The sequence below is a fragment of the Euprymna scolopes genome, chromosome 28, assembly GCF_053919585.1.
Source record: "Euprymna scolopes isolate OS-2025 chromosome 28, ASM5391958v1, whole genome shotgun sequence".
NCBI classification, from domain to species: Eukaryota; Metazoa; Mollusca; class Cephalopoda; order Sepiida; family Sepiolidae; genus Euprymna; species Euprymna scolopes.
In genome coordinates, this window is record NC_136509.1 from 56204979 (window position 1) to 56228684 (window position 23706).

At 41.5% G+C, this 23706-nt stretch overlaps 1 protein-coding gene across 1 annotated transcript; it reads left to right on the forward strand.

The window, feature by feature from the left end:
- Window positions 1–16441: 16441 nt before the first annotated feature.
- Window positions 16442–17545, forward strand: LOC145249390 (uncharacterized). The gene has a single exon (XM_080110948.1). The coding sequence runs from the start codon at window positions 16442–16444 to the stop codon at window positions 17543–17545; it is 1104 nt and encodes a 367-aa protein (XP_079967074.1).
- Window positions 17546–23706: the final 6161 nt, after the last annotated feature.

Here is a 23706-nt window from a genome sequence, read left to right on the forward strand (position 1 = left end):
TGACCGGCTACAGCTAGTGTATATATATATATATATATATATATATATATATGTATATATGTATATATATGTATATGTATATGTATATATATGTATATATGTATATATATGTATATGTATATATATGTATATATATATGTATATATATGTATATATATATATGTATATATATATATGTATGTATATTTATATATATATATATATATGTATATATATATATGTATGTATATTTATATATATATATATATATGTATATATATATATATGTATGTATATTTATATATATATATATATATATATATATATATATATATATGTTATATTCGCATATCCCTTTATATTTATATGATAAACCAGAAAAGCAGCAGCAGCTGCGACAGTCAATAATAGCTGTTTCATGTGTGAGGATGCCCACGGATAAAATATAACATAAAACCAGTCGTTGTGTTTACTCTGTAACCATCTTTATTTTATACTCTTCTTACATCGGTCACCTCCAAAGGGCGTTACTCCAAACTGTGTAACACATGTTGTTGTTCATGCAACATCTTCCCTTTTCTCAAAGAAAGGAGAAAACAAACAACAAAGAAAACGTCTGAACGGAATTAAAGTAAAATATATATAAAAAAGTGACCTAGGCATTCATTGGGCAGACTACCCTCCTGCCTAGCAGGGATTATTCTGCCCTTCCCTACTTTATTTCGTGTAGTCCCTGAATCTCACAGGATCTCTCACTACTCTTCCCGACCGTGTTGTCCGTAGGCTTGCTTTTGTTTGTTCAGGTCTTGATATCATTGGGGGTGGTGTCGGGTTAACTCCCTCTCCCAATTCACCTTCATACCCAGGTTGGTCTGTGTCATCTCTCTTCTATGCCGTTACCTTCATTCCTGACTATTTCGCTCTGCACTCCGCATGGCTGGTGAATCAACAATGTAAGTGGGGGTGCTTCTGCAGTTTTTTTTCAAGTCGACCCTATTCCGTCGATATAGCTCCCCATTCACTTTTACATTGTATGACCGCTCATCCAGTCTCTCCCATACAATTGCCTTCTTCCACTCTCTCTGACCCTTTATGTGAGGTTTCATCCGTACTACATCTCCAGGGTGTAACGGTTGAAGTGGTTTCACTTTGGGGTTAAAAAACTGTTCTTTCTCCTGCTGTCTCATTTGACACACTTTTTGAGGTTTTTGGCCAATTCTGGTCTGAGTAACTCCTCTCTAGTTGGGAGAAGCGTTTTTGTTCTCCTTGACATCAGCTTCTGAGCTGGTGATAAGAGACCCTTAGATGGTGTATTCCTATGATCCAACATTGCTAGGTATGGATCAGCCTTATCCTCCATCGCTTTCCGGAAAAGGTTCTTTGCCATTTTTACTGCAGATTCCACTTTCCCATTCGCCTTGCTATTGTATGGACTGACAGGTGTATGTATAAAACACCACTTTTTAGCAAAGGTGGAAAATTCCTGGCTGCTAAACTGAGGCTCATTATCAGTTACCACCTGATCTGGTATTCCATGTCGTGCAAAATGATGTTTCAGTTTGGTTACTACTGTCTTAGCTTCTGTATTTTGAAGATGATCAATTTCCCAGAAGTTGCTCATGTAATTCACAGTACAAAGATAGTCTCTATCTGTAAACTTAAACAGGTCCACTCCCGCTTTCGCCCAGGGTCTGTCAGGAACTTCATGAGCCATTAATGGTTCGGCTGGATTGGCTACTTCGTATTTTCTGCATGTGGGGCATTTTGAAACATAGTCTCTGATCTCACTGTTCATGTTTGGCCAATACAAACATTCTCTTGCTTGTCATGCCGTGTTAAGCATGTATGTGTAATAATAAGACAGGAACACGTGTGTTTGGTTGTAAGAAAGGAACTGAATAATGGCGCCTGCTTTATTGATCGATTGCTATGCGCATGCGTGAATGCATACAAAAGTTGGATCAGGAAACCGAGATGAAAGGGTCAATATAAAAATAGCTGAAACGAAAGGCGATATCATTACATCTCCCTTTCTCTGAAAACAAAGATGACTTATGCATGTAAAACAAAGCAAAGAAAATGGAGAGACTGGTTCAGGGTAGACTACCTAAACAGCTGCAGCGAAGCAGGGGATTATTCTGCCCCATGAGATGATTGCTGGGAGGTTATGAGTGTTTGCTCATCACAAGTTCATTTTTGATGGTGGTCGTACCACCCTACCACTACGGGTACATTTTTGAGTGTCATTTGATATGTTTGGGGATGCACACACAAGTGGATCCACAGACGTCGCACATTTTTGTGGAGCTGTGTTGGGGAGGTCTTGCGACATTTGTGGGATAGGCGTCACTGGAATACCTCTTATGTGTTGTCGGTTTCTTCGCAGCACATGCCCATTGACATTCTCCAGGAGATAGGAGCGGTGACCATCTACCTGGGATACTACAGTCGCTGGGTCCCAGCTTCCAGACACAGGATTCTGTACCCTTACCCGTTGACCATGGTATAGGGGTGGTAGATCCTCCTTAAGTGCATGTCGGTCAAAATACCTCTTTTGGTTCTGCTGGCGTTGTTGAAATGCGCTGTATATCTGATCCTGATCATGGTTGTCGTTTCTGATTTTGGTGATCAGTGGAGATTGGATTCGTCTACCCATGAGTAGTTGTGCAGGGCTTGGTATGACACTTGAAATTGGGGTGCAGCGCCAGTGCAGCAGTGCGATCTCAGGAATTGTTCCCGACTGTTTGGCTTTCTTGAGAATATTCTTGATAGTCCTTATTTGACGTTCTATGAAGCCATTCCCTTGTGGTCTCCGAGGTGACGTGGTCTCATGATGGAAGCCCAATTCTTTGGCGAATTCGTGGTAGAGATGACTTGAAAAGTGTGGTCCGTTATCGCTGACTATCTTTGATGGTATGCCAAACTCTGAGAAGATTTGGCGTGTGATGTTCACTATGACACTGCTTGGTGAATGATCAGATAGGCGTTTGACTATAGGATACTTTGAGTAATAGTCAGCTATGATCAACCATTGACTTCTGTGGAGATCAAACAGGTCTGTGCCAACTACGTCCCATGGCTTTGTTGGGATGTCATGTTGCATTAGCGGCTCTTACATTTGGGAGGGCTGATGCTGTTGACAGATACTGCATGACTTTGTGAACTGTTCAATGCCTTTGTTTATGTTTACCCAATAAACAGTGTCCTTGGCAAGGAGTTTTGTCTTCTCTTGTCCTAAATGAGCATCATGTAGTTGTTCTAATATGTCTTTTTGTAGTGTCTGGGGGATGACGATTTGTTGTCCTTTGAGGATAAAACCATCATCAATTGAGAGCTGATCTCTTAGGCCCCAGAACACTCTAATGTCAGTGGGCAGCTGCTTGATTGTCTCTGGCCATGCTGTGATGATGGTCTCTCTCAGCTGGTTAAGCAGAGGATCCGCTGTCGTACACTGTCTTAGCTGTTCGATGTAATTAGTGGAAAAACGAACTGTATCAACCCGGACATCAAGTTTGATAGGGTCCGCATTACAAGGTGGTGGTAGGCGCGATAATCCATCAGCCAAGAGGTTGTCAGATCCCTTGTTATATGTGAGCCTGAAGTTGTATCCTTGGAGTTTTATTAGCATTCTTTGCAGACGTGCCGGGGCTGAGGTGAGTGGTTTGTCGATGATCATAGTGAGGGGTTTGTGGTCAGTAACGACTTGGAAATGGTGGCCATAGAGGTATGTGTGGAACCTCTGTGTACTAAATATGATGGCCAGTAGCTCACGTTCAATACATGCGTATCTCTGTTCTGTCTGTGTGTGGCTCTTGCTTGCATAGGTGACCGGCAATATATTGCCATCCTCATCTAGTTGTAGCAGAGCTGCACCGATTCCATGTAAACTCGCATCACAGTGCATGTATGTCGGTTTTTTAGGGTCAAAATAGTGGAGCAGGGACGTTTCAGATACTTCACTTTTTATCTTTTTGAAAGCTTCCTTATGGTGTGATTCCCACTGGAAAGCAGAATCCTTGCGTAATAGGTCACGCAACACTGCTGTCTTGGAACTGAAGTCCTTGAAAAAACGAGACAGGTATGTCATCATACCCAAGAATTGTTGTAGTTCCGTCTTGTTATGTGGTTCAGGTATTTTCTGTAGGTCACGTACCTTCGCCGGGTCTGGTTTTAGTCTGGTGTGTGTGTACAGGTTTCCAAAAAAAGATATTTCACGGCATTTGATCTTGCATTTCTCCGAGTTCAAGGTAAGGCCTTCTTCGGTAGCGACCTCCATGAAACGTCTTAGGTTTTCGTCATGTTCCTGCTCTGTCGAGCCATATATGGTGATATCGTCAGCTATACCACAAGCACCAGTGCACTTCTCGAGAATTCTGTCCATCTCGAGTTGGTAGATGTCCTGACTGACACACAAACCGAATGGCAGTCATTCAAAACAATATCTTCCAAATGGTGTTTGGAAAGTTGTTAGTGGCTGACTTTCAGGGTCGAGCTTTATAGACCAGTACCCAGACTTAGCGTCCAACTTTGAGTAGAATTTTGCTCCTGCAAATCGGTGGTTGAGCTCCTCGACTGTTGGAATTTGGTGGTATGGCCGTATGAGAGCTTTGTTTAGCGCTCGTGGGTCTAAGCAAACCCTAATTGTGTTGTCACGTTTGGTAACATAAGTGAGAGAGCTTACCCAGTTTGTAGGTTTGTTGATGCGGCGAATGACTCCTTGCGATTCCATCTTGTCGAGTTCTGATTTGATTTTTTCACGCATGGCTATAGGTGTCCTTCTCGGTGGGTCTATGTGGCATGGTACATTGGGGTTGACAACAAGCTTGTGGGTGTTCTGAAATTCACCAATACGGTCAAATCTCTTAGGGTATATGTGCATTAGGTCAGCTACACTATTGATGGGTTGGTGTTGGGCTGAGATAGCACAGTTCATTGTCACTACCCTAAGAGCCACAGATGTTGGCATGCCCATATATGGCTGCTCCTGGTACATCAACCACATAGAATTGGGTATCCAGCCATGGGGAGTTTTTATACTTGCACCTAAAAGTTGTGGTGCCATAACAGTTTATCCTAGTATTGTTGTAGGCTGTTAACATACATTGTGTTGAGGTGAGTGATCCGGGCATTGGGTTTCCAGCTTCGTCTATACTGCTAGGGTACATGTTGCGGAATGTATTTGCTTGTGCCCCTGTAACTACTGTACCCTGTAACTACTTTCAGGTTGAAGGTATGAGTGCCTGGGTGGTCCTTTATCTTGATGCTTAGATCAACAAATGCCTCATTTCGTGGATCTTCCATGTTTGCTGATTTTCCGCTGTTGGTTGTGATGGAGCTAAAGGTGAGGTTCTCCATTGCCGTGCCTGTGTTAGACATGGCTTGGTCATCGTGTTTGGCAATGCTGTTTATTTTCTTACCAAACTCCCGTTGTTGGTTATGACTGTTATGCCAGGGCCTTCCTTGTTGTCTCTTGGTTTTGTGCTTCCCTGAGATGCAAACTGTAGCGCAGTGACCTGTTTTGCCACATGTGTGGCATATATCATTTTTGGCAGGGCAGTGTTCTTTGCCAAAACGGTGACTGCTTCCACAATTTTTGCAGGTTTGGCCACGTTTTCGATCAATCCCTTGCCACTGGTGTGTACCATGGCTTATTGCGGCTATCTGTGGTGATTCCTGTAACTGGTGGAGCTGGTTGACATAAACTGCTGAAGCGTCGTGTGAACGGGCTAATCTAACGGCTTCCTTGATTCTGTAACCCTTCGGTTTGTTTAACAGTTCCTTTTGCAGTTCAGTTATAGGTGTGCTGGCAATTAGTAACTCGACGAGGCGTTTGTTTAATTCGCCGGCACTGAAATCACATTTCTTTGCCAACAGTCGACATCTGTTGATGAAGATGTCTGTTGTTTCATTTGGTCTCTGTTGGTATTTTCCAAGTTCCAGTCTATAAACGCGGTGATTTGTTGCCGGTTCTAGCTGCTCCAAAAATGCAGCAAATATTATTTGTGGATCCTTGCGATCGTCATCCGACATCGACAAACTATTATACTGGCGTAAACCTTCTCCGCCGGTCGCGAGAAGTATTAGAGGGACTTTATCCTCGTGTTTTGTTGCTTTGACGGTGAAGTAAAGTTCCATTCGTTGTCGGAATAGTTTGAATGATTCGGCGATACATGTCGAGCCCCAATCAAAACTAGGGACTTGTAATGAAATTGTGGCCATGATGATAAGAAAGTGTGATGAAAAAAAGGTACAGACAATTTGTGTAGCGTGGGAGGTTAGAAATTAGAAAAAAAAAAAAATTCGTTCAGCGTGCGAGAAATTAAAAATAATCGTTTTTTTTGTTTGTTTGTTTTTTTCTACTGTCTGTGATGTTATAAGATTGTGTGTCGTTTGATAATACCGCTTGCCACCATGTCATGCCATGTTAAGCATGTATGTGTAATAATAAGACAGGAACACGTGTGTTTGGTTGTAAGAAAGGAACTGAATAATGGCGCCCGCTTTATTGATCGATTGCTATACGCATGCGTGAGTGCATACAAAAGTTGAATCAGGAAACCGAGATGAAAGAGTCCATATAAAAATAGCTGAAATGAAAGGCGATATCATTACATTGCCCTTCTGCAACATCCTTCTATTCCTAGGTGTGTAGAATGCAGCTTATCCTTCAGTATAGCCCTCTGGGTAATTGGAACCACTACACGATTATCCCTGAAAATTAACCCATCTTGTACAGTCATTTCATTTCGTATACCAAAAAACGGTCTCACCTCTGGGTCAAGATGTATTTTTTCGTCTGGCCATCCCTCCACAATTACTTGCTGCAACTGCTGCATGCTTCGGTCTTCTTTTGTGGCTGAGCGCAGTTCAAGCAGCCTCCTCTCTGTTACAGGAATGTATTCAGCTTCCTTGACATCATCTTCATTGTCCATATCTTCGCTGTTCACTCCGTGGATATATGCTCTTGATAGCGTGTCTGCAAGGAACATCTTCCTACCTGGATGGTACAGAATGGTAGCATCGTAAGCCTGTAATCGCATCAGCATGTTTTGCAGTCGTTTGGGGCATTTTCCCAACTCTTTTTTCATGATAGCTTCTAATGGCCTATGATCGGTCAGTACCGTTATCTGTCGACCAAACGTATATTGATGAAATCGTTCGGTAGCATAGACTACTGCTAGCAGTACTTTTTCAATTTGCGCATATCGGGTTTCTGTGTCAGTCAGCGCACAGCTGATATAGGCTGAGGTTGACCTTCCTGCAGTAGTGCAGCCCCCATACCCTTCTCACTTGCATCACATTGAATGACCAAAGGTTTGTTGGGTTCATAGTATCTCAATACTGGTGCCTCACTCACTAACCTTTTAATTTTTTCAAAAGCTCTTTCATGAATTTGGGACCACGTCCATTGCACATCTGCTTTCACTAAATTCCGAATTGGGGCCATCACGTTGGAAATATGTGGCAGAAACTTTGCCAAGTAGTTCACAAATCCAGCCAATCTTTGCACGCCTTTAATATCTGTTCGGCATGGCATCTCTTTTATAGCTTTTACCTTCCCAGAGTCAGGAAGTAACCCATCACTGGTTATCGTGTGACCTAGGAAAGATATAGATGTTTGTCGTAGGTTCAATTTTCCAGCATTCAATTGAATCCCATGATCACGGCATCTCTGCAACAGTTTCCTCAGTTTTTTGTCATGATCAGCTGTTGCTTCCTCCATTGTTTTACCTTTCCCAATCACCAGAAGATCATCTGCTTTGTTGGTCACACCCTCTAAATCCCATACATTGTTAAAGAGGGCCTTTTGAAATATCTCTGGAGCTGGAGTAATCCCAAATGATAAACCTTCCACCGAAACCGACCAAATGGCGTGGTAAATGTAGTCAAACGACTGCTGACTTCATCCAATTTCAAATGCCAAAATCCATCTCGTAAATTCAGAGTGGAAAATACTTTGCTGTCAGCCAGTTCTGGCAGCAAATCATCCAATGTAGGTAGTTGGAAATGTTCCCTTTTCAAAGCCTTATTTAGTGGTCTTGGGTCTATGTAAATCCTTAGATTTCCATTTTTCTTCATCACCAATGCCAATGCACTTACCCATGGAGTTGGCTCACTTACTGGTTCAATAACTTTCTTTTTAACCAGTTTCTCCAATTCAACTTTTAATTTGTCTTTCAGTGTGATTGGCACTCTTCGTGCTGCAGCTACATTTGGTGTTACTGCTGTATCCACCTCCAAATGTACTGCTTCAGGTAACTGGCCCAATTCCTCCTTAAATACATCTCTGAACTCGTTTATAATGCTGTCAGAGTTCTGGCTGCTGGATTCATCCACTTGGGAAATTTTGGCTATCATTTTGAACTGGTCCTGGTTGATTGTGATGAGTGCCATCTTCTGAATTGCATTTGCTCCCAGTAAAGGATGGAAATGCTCTTTTACAATGACAAACTTAACTGCATATTTTTGTCCAGTTTTGGGGTTTATCATTTTGACTCAACACTCTCCCAATGGCTTCACTTCTGTTCCATTCCACATGACCAGTGTCTTATTTGAAGGCTCCAGTGTTTTCCCCATTACATGCTTCTCATTCAGTATGTTTACTGATGCTCCACTGTCAAGCTGAAAAATAATTGGCTTTCCTTTCACCATCATTTCCGCTTTTATCACCTCATGATTCACAGCGTTAACTTTTTTTTTATTGTTACACTGTCTACCTGCCCATAGTCTGAAGAACTACTACTGTCACCTTGATCCTCGTATTGTTGCGTTTTGACAGTCTGCACCTTCTTTTTCCTTGCTAGTCTGCATTTCGCAGAAAAATGATTTTTTCCATTACAGTTGTAGCATGTCTTGCCAAGTGCAGGACATACTTCCTTGTTCAGTCCATGTTGCAGTGTACACGCTCTGCATTCTCTCACAGTTTTTTCCCCTGGCTTTTTCTTGTGTCTGAACTCCACTCGGTTCACTCTCTCAGGCCTTAGGATACTGGCTTGTAACGTAGCATTTTCAGACAGCTTACAAATGTCTATATATCTTTGTAAATCCAGCTGTCTTATTTTAAGTAACTCAGCTTGAGTCTGAGGGTTACGTATTCCCAGCACTACTTGATCTCTGAGTACTGAGGAAACGCAATTGTCACAAAAATTGCATGTTTTTACTAACGTCCGAAGTGCCGTAATAAAAGATTCCACGGTCTCCGTTTCTCCTTGCTTTCTCGTGTGAAAAACATAACACTCATAAGTTTCATTTGTTTCCCCTATAGCATATTTATCAAACGCCTGAATAATTTCCGTAGGCGTTCTTTCATCTTCGGGCATTGAAAAGTGAAACCCGTAGTACACTTTCAAAGTATCATCCCCTAACGTACGAAGCAAAAGTGCAGTTTGATATTGTATCAACTAGGTTGTCAGATACGTAATAATAGCATAATTATGCCATTTCAGCTTAAATAGCTTCCAATTCTCTGTCAAATTCTGCTCCATACAAAGGGGTGGTGGTGGTCTTATGCCAGCTACCGGTCTGTTTATTGCACTCATGTCTCCTTCCGACATTTTTTTTTCCTCACCACCTCGTGGCGTCATAATTTTCACACCGAAAAAATGAAACGTTACTTATCTGTTTTTTTTTTTCTTTTTCTGCTGCCTTTCCACCGTTTTATTTTTTCTTCTCTTTATTGTACATCCCACCGCCATCACCATGTTTCATGTGTGAGGATGCCCACGGATAAAATATAACATAAAACCAGTCGTTGTGTTTACTCTGCAACCATCTTTATTTTATACTCTTCTTACACCGGTCACCTCCAAGGGCGTTACTCCAAACGGTGTAACACCTGTTGCTGTTCATGCAACAATGGCGACGCTAAGACAAAGATGTTCGTCGAGTTTATACAAATGAACTCAATAAATACTCACAACAATTTCAAAGCCCATTCTCACACATACACACATCAATAGAATAGCTCACACATCACTTCAACCAAGAAAACCGCCAGATAAGGCTGCACAACAAAAGAGAAAACCAAAAAGATGTTCGTCGAGTTTATACAAATAAACTCAATAAATACAACAACTTCAAAGCCCATTCTCACACATACACACATCAATAGAATAGCTCACACATCACTTCAACCAAGAAAACCGCCAGATAAGGCTGCACAACAAAAGAGAAAACCAAAATGCATCGCAGTAAACGTAAGTTAGACAGCATATTAATGCAAATAAATATTACACAAAACATTGCAACAATTCAACACCAACTACAGGGTGGCCACAAAGTCTGGATACATAATCTACAGGATTTAGATTATCTTATATGAATCAAGCATCAGTTTTGAGTGGCATAAGAGATTCAAGGAAGGCAGAGAGTCTTTGAGGGATGGTGAGAGATATGGGAGGAGTAAGGAAGTCAGAACACCAGAGTTGGTTGGTCAAATGTAGATTATGTAACCAGACTTTGTGGCCACCCTGTAGGTTACATTCACAACTTTTTCAGCTTTAAATCAATATAACACATGCATACATACACCAAACAGACGATTCCCTACAACGCATTACGACACAATAAACAAACACAATTAAAATAGCAAAATATAAGCTAATTATCAGTTTGCTCTTTGTCTTTAACTACGTCCGTGACACCACTATATAAACACTAGCTGTCGCGACAAAAAGTCAGTCACCCAGAGTCACAGCAAATCGACCAGCATGGGATAATTATTGGCTCCGTCGGATTCCCCCTCCTTCCCCAACGTTAAACCCACTTTCACACGCGCATCCTCCATCAATTTCTCCACGTGGAAACACCAACAGCGAGAATTAACATTTTCACTTCTTATTTCATCACAATTTCATATTAGCGCCCGACTTTTCTTGCCTAAGAAGTACAAACATTAACTTTACGATAAAAATCTTCTTTCCTGAACATTATCATATCCTTACGAACTTTGAAGACTTTGTTTATTTTACTTTCTCATTAAGTTTAATTTTTATAAATAAACAATTGAGAAATCAATCATTTAAAATTTAAATACGTACTGTTTGTCTGGTTCCTTTTCATCCCCATACGCTTATTCATAATATAACATATATATATATATATATATATTTCCTTCCAGTATCTGTGATCGCACCATGAAACTTCGTGTTCCTCTCTCACATAACAGATACATCACTATTCTTTCGGTCTATGCACCAACCCTTCAAGCGAATGAAGATGACATCTTGTGTTTCTATGAGTCTCTGCGCTCTGTTATTGCATCTACACCAATTAATGAAAAACTTGTTATTCTTGGTGATTTCAATGCCCGTGTTGGGAAAGACTATGAGACCTGGAGTCCTCTTGGCCTCTATGGTATCGGTATCATGAATGCTAATGGCCTTAAGCCACTAGAGCTGTGTTCAGAATTTAATCTTGCTATCTGTAACACTTTTTTTTTGCCATAAACTGAAGCACAAAGCTACTTGGATGCATCCATGTTCAAAGCATAGTCACCTAATTGACTTCATCATAAGTTGAAAATGTGACCTTCGAGATGCATATAATGTTGGTGTCATGCGCAGTGCTGAATGTGACATCGATCACAAGTTAGTGAGAGGAAAGTTTAATTTACGAATCTAAGAAAGTTCGTCATAGTGGTGTTAAACTGTCTAGCCGTATTGATGTCACCAAGTTAAAGTTGCCTGAAGTTCAAAAGACTATGGCAAAAAAGCTCGATAATCTTGCATTTGATGGTACATTGGTGAATTCTAAGACTCAGGTTTATTCTGCTGGTGTGAAGTTCTTGGTTTCAAGGGGAATAAGAACAAGGACTGGTTTGACGACAACAATCTTGAAATTAATCAGTTGCTGATGAATAAACTGACAATTTATGAATCTTTACTTTGTGAAGATCATTCTGATCATACAACTAATTTATGACAATACAAAGAGGTCAAAGCCACATTGCAACGTGAGCTAAGAAAAATGAAAAACCAATGGTGGATGAATATAACGGAGCAGATCCAAAAGGCGTTTGACACAAAAAATTCAGAGGAATTTTATGGACTCCGGCGCCAAATATTTGGTCCTCTTACCTCTTCAATATCTCCCCTGATGTCGAAAGATGGTTCTGTTGTCATTAAGGATCCAGAAAATATCTTGAAAAGATAGCAAGAACACTTTACTGATGTGTTTCCCAATCCCTCAGCAGTAGATGCTGATGCAATTGATAGCTTACCACAATGTGATATCATATTCAGAATGGATCGTTTGCCTAATCTGGTTGAGGTGCAGTTGGCTATCGCACAAATCAGCAGTGGCAAGGCACCTGGTTTGGATGGTGTTCTGGTGGAACTTCTTGGATTGGTGGTGTCTTGGTGACCCTGTTTAAAGGAAAGGAACAGAAAAATATTTGTGACCACTTTATAATGACCACATTATGCTTTTGGAAGCTGCTGGGAAAGTTCTCGCACTTCTATTAAACAGGTTACTGGAGGATGTTTGTCCTAATGCTATTCCAGAGTCACAAAGTGGCTTTAGGTCTGGCAGAGGAACTATGGATATGATTTTTTCAGTCCGGCAAGTCCAGGAGAAATGCATTGAACAACAGATACCACTGTATCAAGTGTTTGTGGATCTAACCAAAGCATTTGACACTGTCAATAGGGATACTATCTGGTTAATCTTAGAGAAAGTAGAGTGTCCTCCAACCTTTGTTAGAATATTCGAGGAATTGCACAGGGACATGTAAGCTCGAGTCTCGTTTAACAGAAAATTGTCTGATGAAATCCCATTTGAAAAGGAGGTGATACTACTACTCTTTTCTCTATATATTTTGCTGCTCTACTTGCTCATGCATTTTGGGATTGCGATAGGGGTGTCATGTTAAAGTTTCGAACCACAGGTCACATTTTTAATCTTAGAAGATTTAATGCCAGATCCAAGCTGCATCAAGTCTTGGTCAAGGAGTTACTGTATGCAGACGATGCTGTTTTTTTGTCGCACACTGAGACTGATATGCAGCATATAATGAATAGCTTTGCTGACTCCTGCACTGCCTTTTGTCTAAGGATCAGTCTGTCTAAAACAAAGGTGATGTTCATTCCTGCACCAGGCCAGTCATACATGGAGCCGAACATCATGGTCTGTGGTGCTAGACTGGGAGTAGTTGATTCATTTGTGTACCTTGGTAGTTCTCTGTCAAGGGATGGCTGTCTCAACACTGAAATCCACAGGCGAATTCAGCTTTTGGAAGGTGGGAGAAGAGAGTGTGGTCTGATCGTGGCATCACAGATAGGACTAAGATCTGCGTTTACAAGACCTGTGTGCTAACCGCACTGTTGTATTCATCAGAGACATGAACATTGCATCAAAGGCACATTAATTGGCTTGAACGATTTCACCAAAAATGCTTGAGACGTATCTTAAACATCAAGTGGCAAGCACAAGTACCCGATACTGAAGTCCTTGTGAGAGCATGTTGCTCTAGTGTTGAGACCCTTGTAATCAAATCTCACATGTGTTGGGTGGGCCACTTGGTTCGAATGAAAGATTGTAGGCTGCCAAAACAAATTTTTTATGGGGAGCTGGAAAAGGGCAATCACCCTCAACACAAGCCTAAGAAGAGGTTCAGGGACTCTACAAAGAATAATTTGACAGTCTTACAAATCGACATCGACACATGAGAAGAACTTACTCTGCAAAGGCTGAAGTGGCGAAAGCTTGTACGTGAAAGTTGTGATGCTCTAGAGAAAAGAAAGCAGACACACAGCAATCTGAAGCGAGAGTTTCGCAAAGGTTTAATTGATGGTCTTAACTATGACACACAGCTGGAAATGCCACACTTGTGAACGAGTGCTTTTGTCAAAAGCTGCATATGTCAACCACCTTAAGTCGCACAAAACTCCTGTTCAGGTCAACTTTGTACCTATTAGTCCGAACCAAACGATCTGTTTAACATGCACCAAAGTTTGCAAGTCTACTGCTGGTTTGAGAAGACATGTGATTGTTCATAAGAATATTCTTCAACCTCCAGAGGAAGTCAACTCGATGGAAATTGGTCAATTTGTATGTCACATCTGCTTCAAGATGTGCAAATCTGCGGCGGGAGTACAGTGTAATCTGAGATGGCATGGACGACAAGATTGTGAGAACTCAATGTGACAGCGTTCATCTGGAAAGATGCAGCAATCATCATATATATATATATATATAATCCTGTTATTTTTTTCACTTACCATAAAGTTGTAAATAAAATTGGACATAAAATCAATATTATTATGTCAAAAAAAAAATAATAATTTTTCTTGATTTTTTTTTCTCGGTAATATAATTATTTAAATTACAACAAAAAAACAGAATTCTAAAAAATAATTATTTTTAAAATGTAATAGACATAGAGAGGACCTACCTCAGAAATGGGCGAGAATCTCTCGGCAACAGGCTGAAAGACAGAAAAAGGGAAAAAAAAAAGAGGCCCAAGATGGCGGCTGTTTTCTTTTAAAGCCTCCGGTCACGCGTAGATCTCTAGCAATCTTGTGTGGTATATGCAAATTAGGTGTGCCCGAAACATTATGAAAGGTGAGTTGCTGGGAGGAGTGGGAGAAACATTTAAAACATGTGTTGGAACATTGGAACAGTTCACCGCACACCTCCTTCGGACAGGGGAGACCATGGATGAGTTTTTGACCGATTTGCAGCGGCTAGCATGCCTGGTAGGTGAAATGCCACCAGAATGTTGGATAAAGGGAGCCTTCATGAATGGATTGCCATGCCATGCAAAGGGACTTTTGTGAGCCTCAACCTGAATGGACAAGCTGTCATTGGAAGAGCTTCTTGAGAGGGCTCGATAGGCCGCATGAGCACCTACACCATGGCCTACAGCCAGCGAGAACACCAGAAGTGTTAGCTGCTTCAGATGCGAGGGCCCAAACCATTGGGCCCGTGATTGCCTTTCGTCGCGGTCAACGACCTAGAAACCTAGGTGTCACAAATGCAAAAACCGTGGACACCTGGCTCGCACTTGTCCGGGAAATGGGCTAGGGGAGGATGTTACAGCACCAGTCTTCTCCCCAGATCGTCATTAAACAAGGCGCTACCTGCGGTGAGCGTACGAGGTGTGAGTGCTATGCACTTGAGGACACGGGTTGCTCCCAGACACTTGTGCACAAAGAATGTTGTGACACTTGGAAAACGACAAGAACTCTGGTGCTGACAGTAGGCGGGAGCCAGTTGTCCTCTTGCGGAGAAGGTGTCATCCACATAAGCATCGGTAGCGGGCCTGAAGTGGCTGTGAAAGCTCTGATTATGGACAAAGAGCTACTTGGGTACGATTTACTCTTTGGAATGGACGCAATTGTGCAGCTGGGCAGAGTCGCAGTAGATGGAGCTAGGAACGTGATGTTCTCCCAACGCAAAGAGTGCGTTTGCATGGCACTCACCCTAGATAAGCCTGATTTTCATGCGGAGTTTGACCAGTGCACAAAGTCCTGGACTGTGGCTTGGAAGTGGTCGGACGAACAACCGCCAGAGAATTTGTTCAATAGAGTGCCAGAGTACAAGATATCCCGGAGCTCACGTAGACTATGATAGGGAAGTACAGACCTGGATCGACAATGGATGGCTGGTTCCTTATCCTGAGAAGGCATTGTGGCCTCCAAAGTGTTTAATCCCACTAATGACGGTCGTCCAGCCAAACAAACAAAAAGTGAGGCTGGTGCTTGATTATAGGGAGTTAAACAGACATGTGGACCTCTTTACGGCCTGCGCAGGTGTGTGCGCTGATAAATTACGGGAATGGCAGCAAGTAGGGTCTAATGTGTGCATGCTTGATCTTCAGAAGACGTACCTTCAAGTGTGTGTACACCAGTCACTATGGCCTTATCGGACAGTTCTGGTTAAAGGGAAGAGATACTGCTTAACCCATATGGGGTTCGGACCCAATGTGGCGCCATCAATTATGCAAACAATTGTTGACACCATTCTGGCTCAGGATGAGCGTATAAGGTAGGCAACATCTGCATATATTGATGACGTGTACGTGAATGAAGGAGTTGTATCCGCGACGCATGTAGAGGAGCATCCCCGCAACTTTGGACTTTTCAGTAAGAAGCCAGAGAGACTACAGGATAGCACACAGGTGCTCGGTTTACAGGTCTGGAGAGAAGACAGCGTCCTGCATTAGAAATGGGGAAATGAAGTCACAGACATGTCCCGTGATGTCACGCGAAGGAACATATTTTCTTGGTGTGAAAAATTGGTTGGACACCTCCCTGTGGGTGGCTGGCTTTGTGTTGCGGTGACGTTCATAAAAAGGAGAGTGTCTGAGGTCACCACTGGATGGGATGATGTGGGATGATGTGGTACACGACGCCCCTCTCAACACAACGCTGAATGAGTGTGCAAGGAGGACCCTGCATGTGGCAGATGGTGCATCGACAGCCAGAACCTGAGTGTGTGGGTTGATGCGAGCTCTCTTGCCATGGGCATATCAATAGTCCATGATGGGGCCTTGGTGGAAGATGCCTGCTGGTTACACCCAGAACGGAACTCCCAGCATATAAACCTGGCAGAGCTTGATGCCATCATCAAGGGGATAAACTTGGCGATCCTCTGGAAGTCGACTGCATTGCGGCTGTTTACAGATTCTGCCTGTGTTCACAAGTGGATTTCGGACACCCTTACCAGAAGCGACAGAATATGCGCTGTCAATGGAAATCTCCCTGGTCAGATCCAGCCTGAACAAGGCCAATTGTTTAACAAGAGTTCTCGCAGATGGATTGACGCCACTAGAAGAACCATCGAATTCATACAACCGGCCTGCGCCGCGTGTTCTGCTCAGTTTGAACAAATCAAGGAAGTCCACCACCAAAGTGGACATCCAGGGATCAAGCGAACCTTGTATTTTGCTAAGTTGGATGACCCTGAAGTACGAAAAGCAGACGTTAAAAGCGTGGTTGAGAGCTGCGTGGCTTGCCAATCCATCGACCCGACATCTGTTTGCTGGGAAAAAGGAAAACTAGACGTAAAGAGCCACTGGAGCAGGCTAGCGATAGATGTTACTCACTACAACAGTGAAGATCACCTAATGCTCATTGACTGCGGCTCATCTAGGTTTGTGACATTGCGGCCGCTCCGCCGGCAAGATACGGCAGCAATCATCCATCAGCTAAACAGCATCTTCCTTGAACGTGCCCCCCCCCCAACGGAGATACTAACTGACAGTGAACAATTCAGAAAGTCTTCCGATGGCTGGAGAGTACATCTGCAGTTCCGATGTGCCTACGTACCGAGTGGGAATGGGATTATTGAGCGGAACCATAGGACTATCAAAACTATCGCCACCAGAACGGGTTGTGTGGTGTCTGAAGCAGTTTATTTATACAACGTGACCCCAAAGGATGCTGTATCACCCTCTACAGTGCCGACCAACACATTTTACAGGTATCACGTTAGAGTGAAGAGCATAGAAACAAACCTAGTACCTGAGACGAAAGTAACTGGAGGGAGGCTGGAAAAAGGGGATGTTGTCTGGATCAAGAATCCGCACGGCAAATGTACGACACAAGCAAGCAGTGTGTGTTGACAGTGTGCCCTGTCACATTAAGGACTTACGGCCGACAACACAATCGCGGCTACCCATGAACAATGGGAGCGAGTCTGACTCCAAGTCAGGGACCAGTGAGACATCGCTCTGGTTCACAGCAGCTCCCTCAGAAGGTGACTCTGATATCAGTAGCCTTTCAGCGGAAGCAGTATTCTTCATCCCCCAGTCCGCAGACGAGAGCTTAAGTGAAGAAGAGACATGCATCGTCGCTCCCCTTCGGAGAAGCACCCGGCGACGGCGATCTATGCTATTTCTGTGATCATGAGATCAGGAGGGAGTGTGATAGACATAGAGAGGACCTACCTCAGAAATGGGCGAGAATTTCTCGGCAATAGGCTGAAAAACAGAAAAAAAAAAAAAAAAAAAGAGGCCCAAGATGGCGGCTGTTTTCTTTTAAAGCCTCCGGTCATGCATAGATCTCTAGCAATCTCGTGTAGTATATGCAAATTAGGTGTGCCCGAAACATTATAAAAGCCGAGTTGCTGGGAGGAGTGGGAGAAACGTTTAAAACATGTGAATAGAGAATGTCAACGTATAACTAGTGTTGTGAACAATGAACTCTACTCGACTCAACTTGTGACTAGCGAACCTCTGCTTGACATTTTAGCCAAAAAGTTTTGTTGCTTTGTGTTAGACAAAGACTTCTGATACATAAAAAGCTTTAAATGATATTAAATTCAAATATTACGCGATATGAAGTTTAAACAGATTTTTTTATATAACAGGTTTCCAATAATAAAAAAATATATTCATATAACAGAATATATGACTCTTGAGATAATAAAAATTACAAAAGCAAAATCCACTAAAAAATTTGTTCGGATTTGATTATTTAAAATGACAGGTGATAATCAAAATTTGTGCCTTTTTTTTCCAAAAAAGTATGGAGGTCTGTAGCGACATCATCTTTAGATACATGTGTCAACAGAACAGGTTAAAATTAATTTTATTCGTCTGTGTAGTTCGTTTTATAAAAAATAAGTCTTATATTATTTTTTATCCATTTTTTTTATTGTACATTTTATTTATTCATAAATGTCTGCATAAATGATCTTCCATAGAAATCGACCCAAACTATAGTAAACACACGACATGATGACATCACTACTTAATGTGTATATTGATGACGTTCTACACAACGGTTTGGAGGTGCCTAAAGAATGTACACGTCGTGATTTGACCACCGGCACATATATCAACAAAGGAACTATGTTACATTTCCTTGGGTAGCGACACAACAAACTGGTTAGAACTTTCGAGAATATCACTATATAAAGATTTGCTGCAAAAAATCAAATCCAGTTTTCCCTTCAAACTCTCAGTCACAGCACGTGCTAAAGAAAACTCCATCTTTGAGACGTTAAATCACCCAACATGACTTAGCACACATCATGCAATTCTCATCATGGAAAGTTACCACATCAAATGAAAATTTAATTCTTCTTTTCAAACAATTTATTTCAACCTACTGTCCTTATGAGATGAACACAAATGCACACTCTCACTCTTTTCATTCTGGACTGTTTTGCTCAGAAAATAATCACATTAATTCCAAACCACACGTGACACTTTGGTCATAAAAATCAGTAATTTCAAACCTTGTGAGATTCACACGAAATCCTTACTTTGCTATTTCTGCATCATGAACACTCAACACAAAAAACACTTATGGTGGAACAATTTGAATTAATATTCCTAACACGTAAATAAATGTTATTTCATATTGATACAGTGATTTCGAGTTCTTTGTTAAGTGTTGTCATTTTCCGGATTATATTTTTTTTATTTATGTAAGGATGTGGATCGGTGAAACCTTTCTATTAATCGGCGATCTCGTTAAATTTACCTTTAACGATCTCACGGATACCCTGCTACTTTTGACTTCAAGAGATTCCTGCACCTGCAACCTCAGTCCTAACCCGATTATAAATTGGTGAACACTGACTCACACACTTACAAATTAGTAACTCCATGCCAGAGTACCTATAAGTGGTAATCCCCCCTTTACCATGAGTTACTACGAGTAATTTAATTTTCAGAAAATTACATTAAGTAAATTAATTATCAGAAAAAAATTACAATCTGTAATTTGGGGGCTTAATCGAGTGATGCCCTAATGTATATTACTGCTTGAAGTAGCAACAGCAAATGTTGTTTTTAGGTATTGCCTCTCAATTGGAGAAAAATCCCCAACCAGCAGTTTCTTTCAACCATTCACAGTACAAGAAATATTCACTTCTGAAATTTCATGCATAATATAAAAACCTAAACAATGCGTTATTCTTTCTTTTTGATCCCTCGGTTTATCGGAGAGGAATTTATGTTTTCAGTGGTGTCCATGCATGCGTCCGTTATTCCGGACGATTACCCAGTAACCGACCGTCCATTAGTTTTTCCTGAAATTTTGCCACAAATTATATTTCATTAAATAGATGTGAACAGTAAAAACATTTTTTTTTTGCGAAAATTCCCATTGCGTTCTCAGGGGCTCAAAAGAAGTCAAAAATGCCCCAAAATGGCTAAAAATGATACGTTTTGCCCTATAACTTTTGATCCATCCATTAGACTTTTCTGAAACTTGGGCAAAATGTGGAGCCCATTGTTTTTAATATAAATCCAGTATGGGTGACCCTGACAAAATTCTGGTTTGCGACCCTGTCGACTTTTAGTGCTAAAAACGCCCCTTTTCTTTTGGCTCTTTTTTCATATTTCTTAACAAAAACTTGATATGTCTGACTATATAGCCGTTTTACACGGTGATCAACAAAATACATGTGTTAAGGCCTGAAACTGCACCTTTATCCCTATACACTAGGATTTGGAATCCCCAAGGGCTCAAAAGAAGTCAAAAATGTCTCAAAATGGCCAAAAATGACACTTTTTGCCCAATAGCATTTGATCCATCCATTAGATTTTCCTGAAACTTGGGCAAAATGTGGAGTCCATTGTTCTTAATATAAATTCAGTATGGGTGACTCTGGCAAAATTCTGGTTCGCATTCCTCTGGGACTTTTAGGGCTAAAAAACAACATGTCTTTCTGGAGCTCTTATTACTAAAAAACTTGATATGTATGTCTATACAGTAGTTTTCCATGGTGCTGAATTCAAATATACATGTCTTAAGGCGTGAAACTGCACCGTTTGTCCATTTTCACTGGGATTAGGCATTCCCAAGAACTCAAAAGGGATCACAAATGCCTCCAAATTGCAGAAAATTACACCTTTTACCCCCAAACTTTTGCCCCATCCATTAGATTTTTCTGAAACTTGGAAAAAATGTGAAGGCAACGTTGGCCCTTCACACTTCTCACATTCATCATTTCTTCACTATTTTTTATCACATCATCTCACATGCAGCACCAGAGGGGGACCACACATGCATGGCTTATTTTGTTTGTTTTGACACCACGTGGTGAATTATTTATTGAAGTAGGTGTTTATTGACATTGTTGTCGCTGTTAAATTTATGCGTTGGTTTTTACTGTTCATATTTTGAGTCTCTTAATAAAAATTTATTTTTGGTACCGTTTTTACAGTCTTCGACTATGGCTGTGACATATATTGCTTTCGATGGTGAAGGAGGGGGTCAACTAATTCAGACTGGAACAAGCTGCCGAACGTGAAAGTGTAACAGATTTTTTAGAAAAGGCTAAACAACGTAGTCACCTCATGGTCGACAATGGACTGCTCGTTGATATTCCAAAAGTAGAAGAACTAAGGAAAAAAAATGGTTGACAGGAACACAAAAAATGTTGTACAGGCAAACTTGAACATAGTGTTATATCACATATCCCTCCAGATTTAAATAAACAAAAGACAAAATCAGCAGCACTGAGATGAACCCTGTTCATCGACACAAACTAAACAGACATACCAAATGCACACATGAATGTCAAAGCCTGTCTTTTTCTGTGTCTGCATCAACAACATAATTCACAAGTCATCCTAGCAAGAGAACCACTAGAGGGAACCATCCAAGGGAAAAAGAATCAAGTTTGAAGTATGAACATTACAGCTGACAACCCTCCTACACATCATGTTGGGCCAAGTATAAATACAGATTTCTGACAGCCTGACAGAATAGGCTAGATCGCCAAGCAGTGAGGTTTTCCGTTAATGCTGCTACAAGCCACAGCATCATCAGCAGCCAGCCATCGTCGACTTCATCTAAGACAATATCAGCAACAGCCTTAGCTACAACATCAGCAGCAGCCAGCTATTCTCGCCCTCACCTAAGACAACAGCCACAGCAGCAGCCAGCTATCATCGACTTCACCTAAGACAGCATTAGCAACAGCCCTAGCTATAGCATCAGCAGCCAGCCGTCGTCGACCTCACCTACCATAACATCAGCAACACTCCAAACTAGAGCATCAGCAGCAATCAGTCGTCATAAATCTCACCCCAGACAACACCTGCAGCAGCTATCCGGGCTATCCCTCCTTCGCTATCGATTCCCAAAAGTCTGCCGACCAACAGCTATCCTTACTCCAAGCAGCTGATCGATGTTCCCGTCACTGCCTCCGCCATCATCGGCTCATCCTAACAATATCAACAGCATCCACTATGATCGCATTGACCATCAATAAAAGCTAAAACTAAACTTCTTTTTGCTCCCATACACTCATTTTTGTAATATAACAAATTGGTGTCAGAGTGTTCAGCAAGATGATTATGAAGAGCTATATGGGTTTCACATGATCAGAGCTGTTCACTCTAATCAAGGGACAGGTACAGCTATTATCTAACTTGAAAACGGGACTGACACAACCATCCAAGGATGCACTTCAGGAGATTCAAATCTATATAAACACCATGACGACTGCCCTAAAATCGACATCTGTAACAACAACCACCACAGTGATTACAATTTACTAATGTGCCACAAACAATACAAGACATGAGGCAAGAAAAGGCTTTCTGTCCACGAAACGACGTGAACTAATTCATTACGTCACTGAACAAAATATATGCAATACATGTCATACCAGAGCTAACCACCTATCCCAGCCTGGAAGGCAAATTTGTCAAGTCTGTAAAAGATATGCTGGACCAGGGTGTATTTGAGCAGATGCTCAACTCACAATAGGACACATTCACATTCATCCACCTGAAGGAATGCCTCCTAGCAACTTACTGCAACCAAATGACTACTGTTCAACACCGAAGCTTAGGCTTAGAACATCGAGATGGCGAAAAACTAACAGATGTCGCAGGCCAACTCAAAACTACACTCGGAGAAGAAGCTGCTCACATTAAGTGCAAATTTAAAAAGGACAGAAACTCGGAACTAGATTTATTTCAATTATAGATGCAATGTTTATGAGCAAAAAAATGAAAGTGTGGGACACTAACATCTACTCCCACTTTGTCAAGTGGTATAGCATCTGAAACACAATGATACTTGAATCATTGTGTAAAATCTAATGTCGCCACCCCCCAAGACACTGCGTTTTTCTCTCAAAAACACCACCCAAGTCAGAAAAGGACACCTCACACAACAAACTAACACACTCAATTCAACGGACACCCTTGCCCAAACCATATGAGCATCAACAACCAAATCGATCAAGACCACCATCAGCATCAAGAAATTTGTCAACAAATACCAAGTTTGCTCGTATGCCTTCCCTGCAGATATCGACACCCAACCCGCACCCAAGCACAGGGTCTTGCCACAGCAATGGACGACAATATACCAGGGATGAAGGATCAGGATTTTCCCTTTGGTCAGGATGAGATGTGATGTCTCGTCCGACCTAATCCAATATCAGTCATCACATCTTCAATTTTCAAGGACACGCTCACCGTTCACCACTTGTCCACTCGACCTTCAACATCGGGGACACAAGCTTCTCTAACATTGCGTTGCTTAATTCAGAATGCTTGACCTACATTATATTAATATCCCAGTTACCAGACGAGGTTAAGAAACATATGACTCACTCAGAAGTCCAAGTGAAAGGTATCAACAACAGTATCACCACTCTTGGCGAATTAACTTGTAACATTACAATCGGCAACCAGAATTCACCTATATTCAACAACGTAAATATACTAATAACAGCCCATGCTACACCAATCCTGATTGGCCAAAATATTCTGTGCCATGATATGCTAAGCTCCTACATGATTGACAA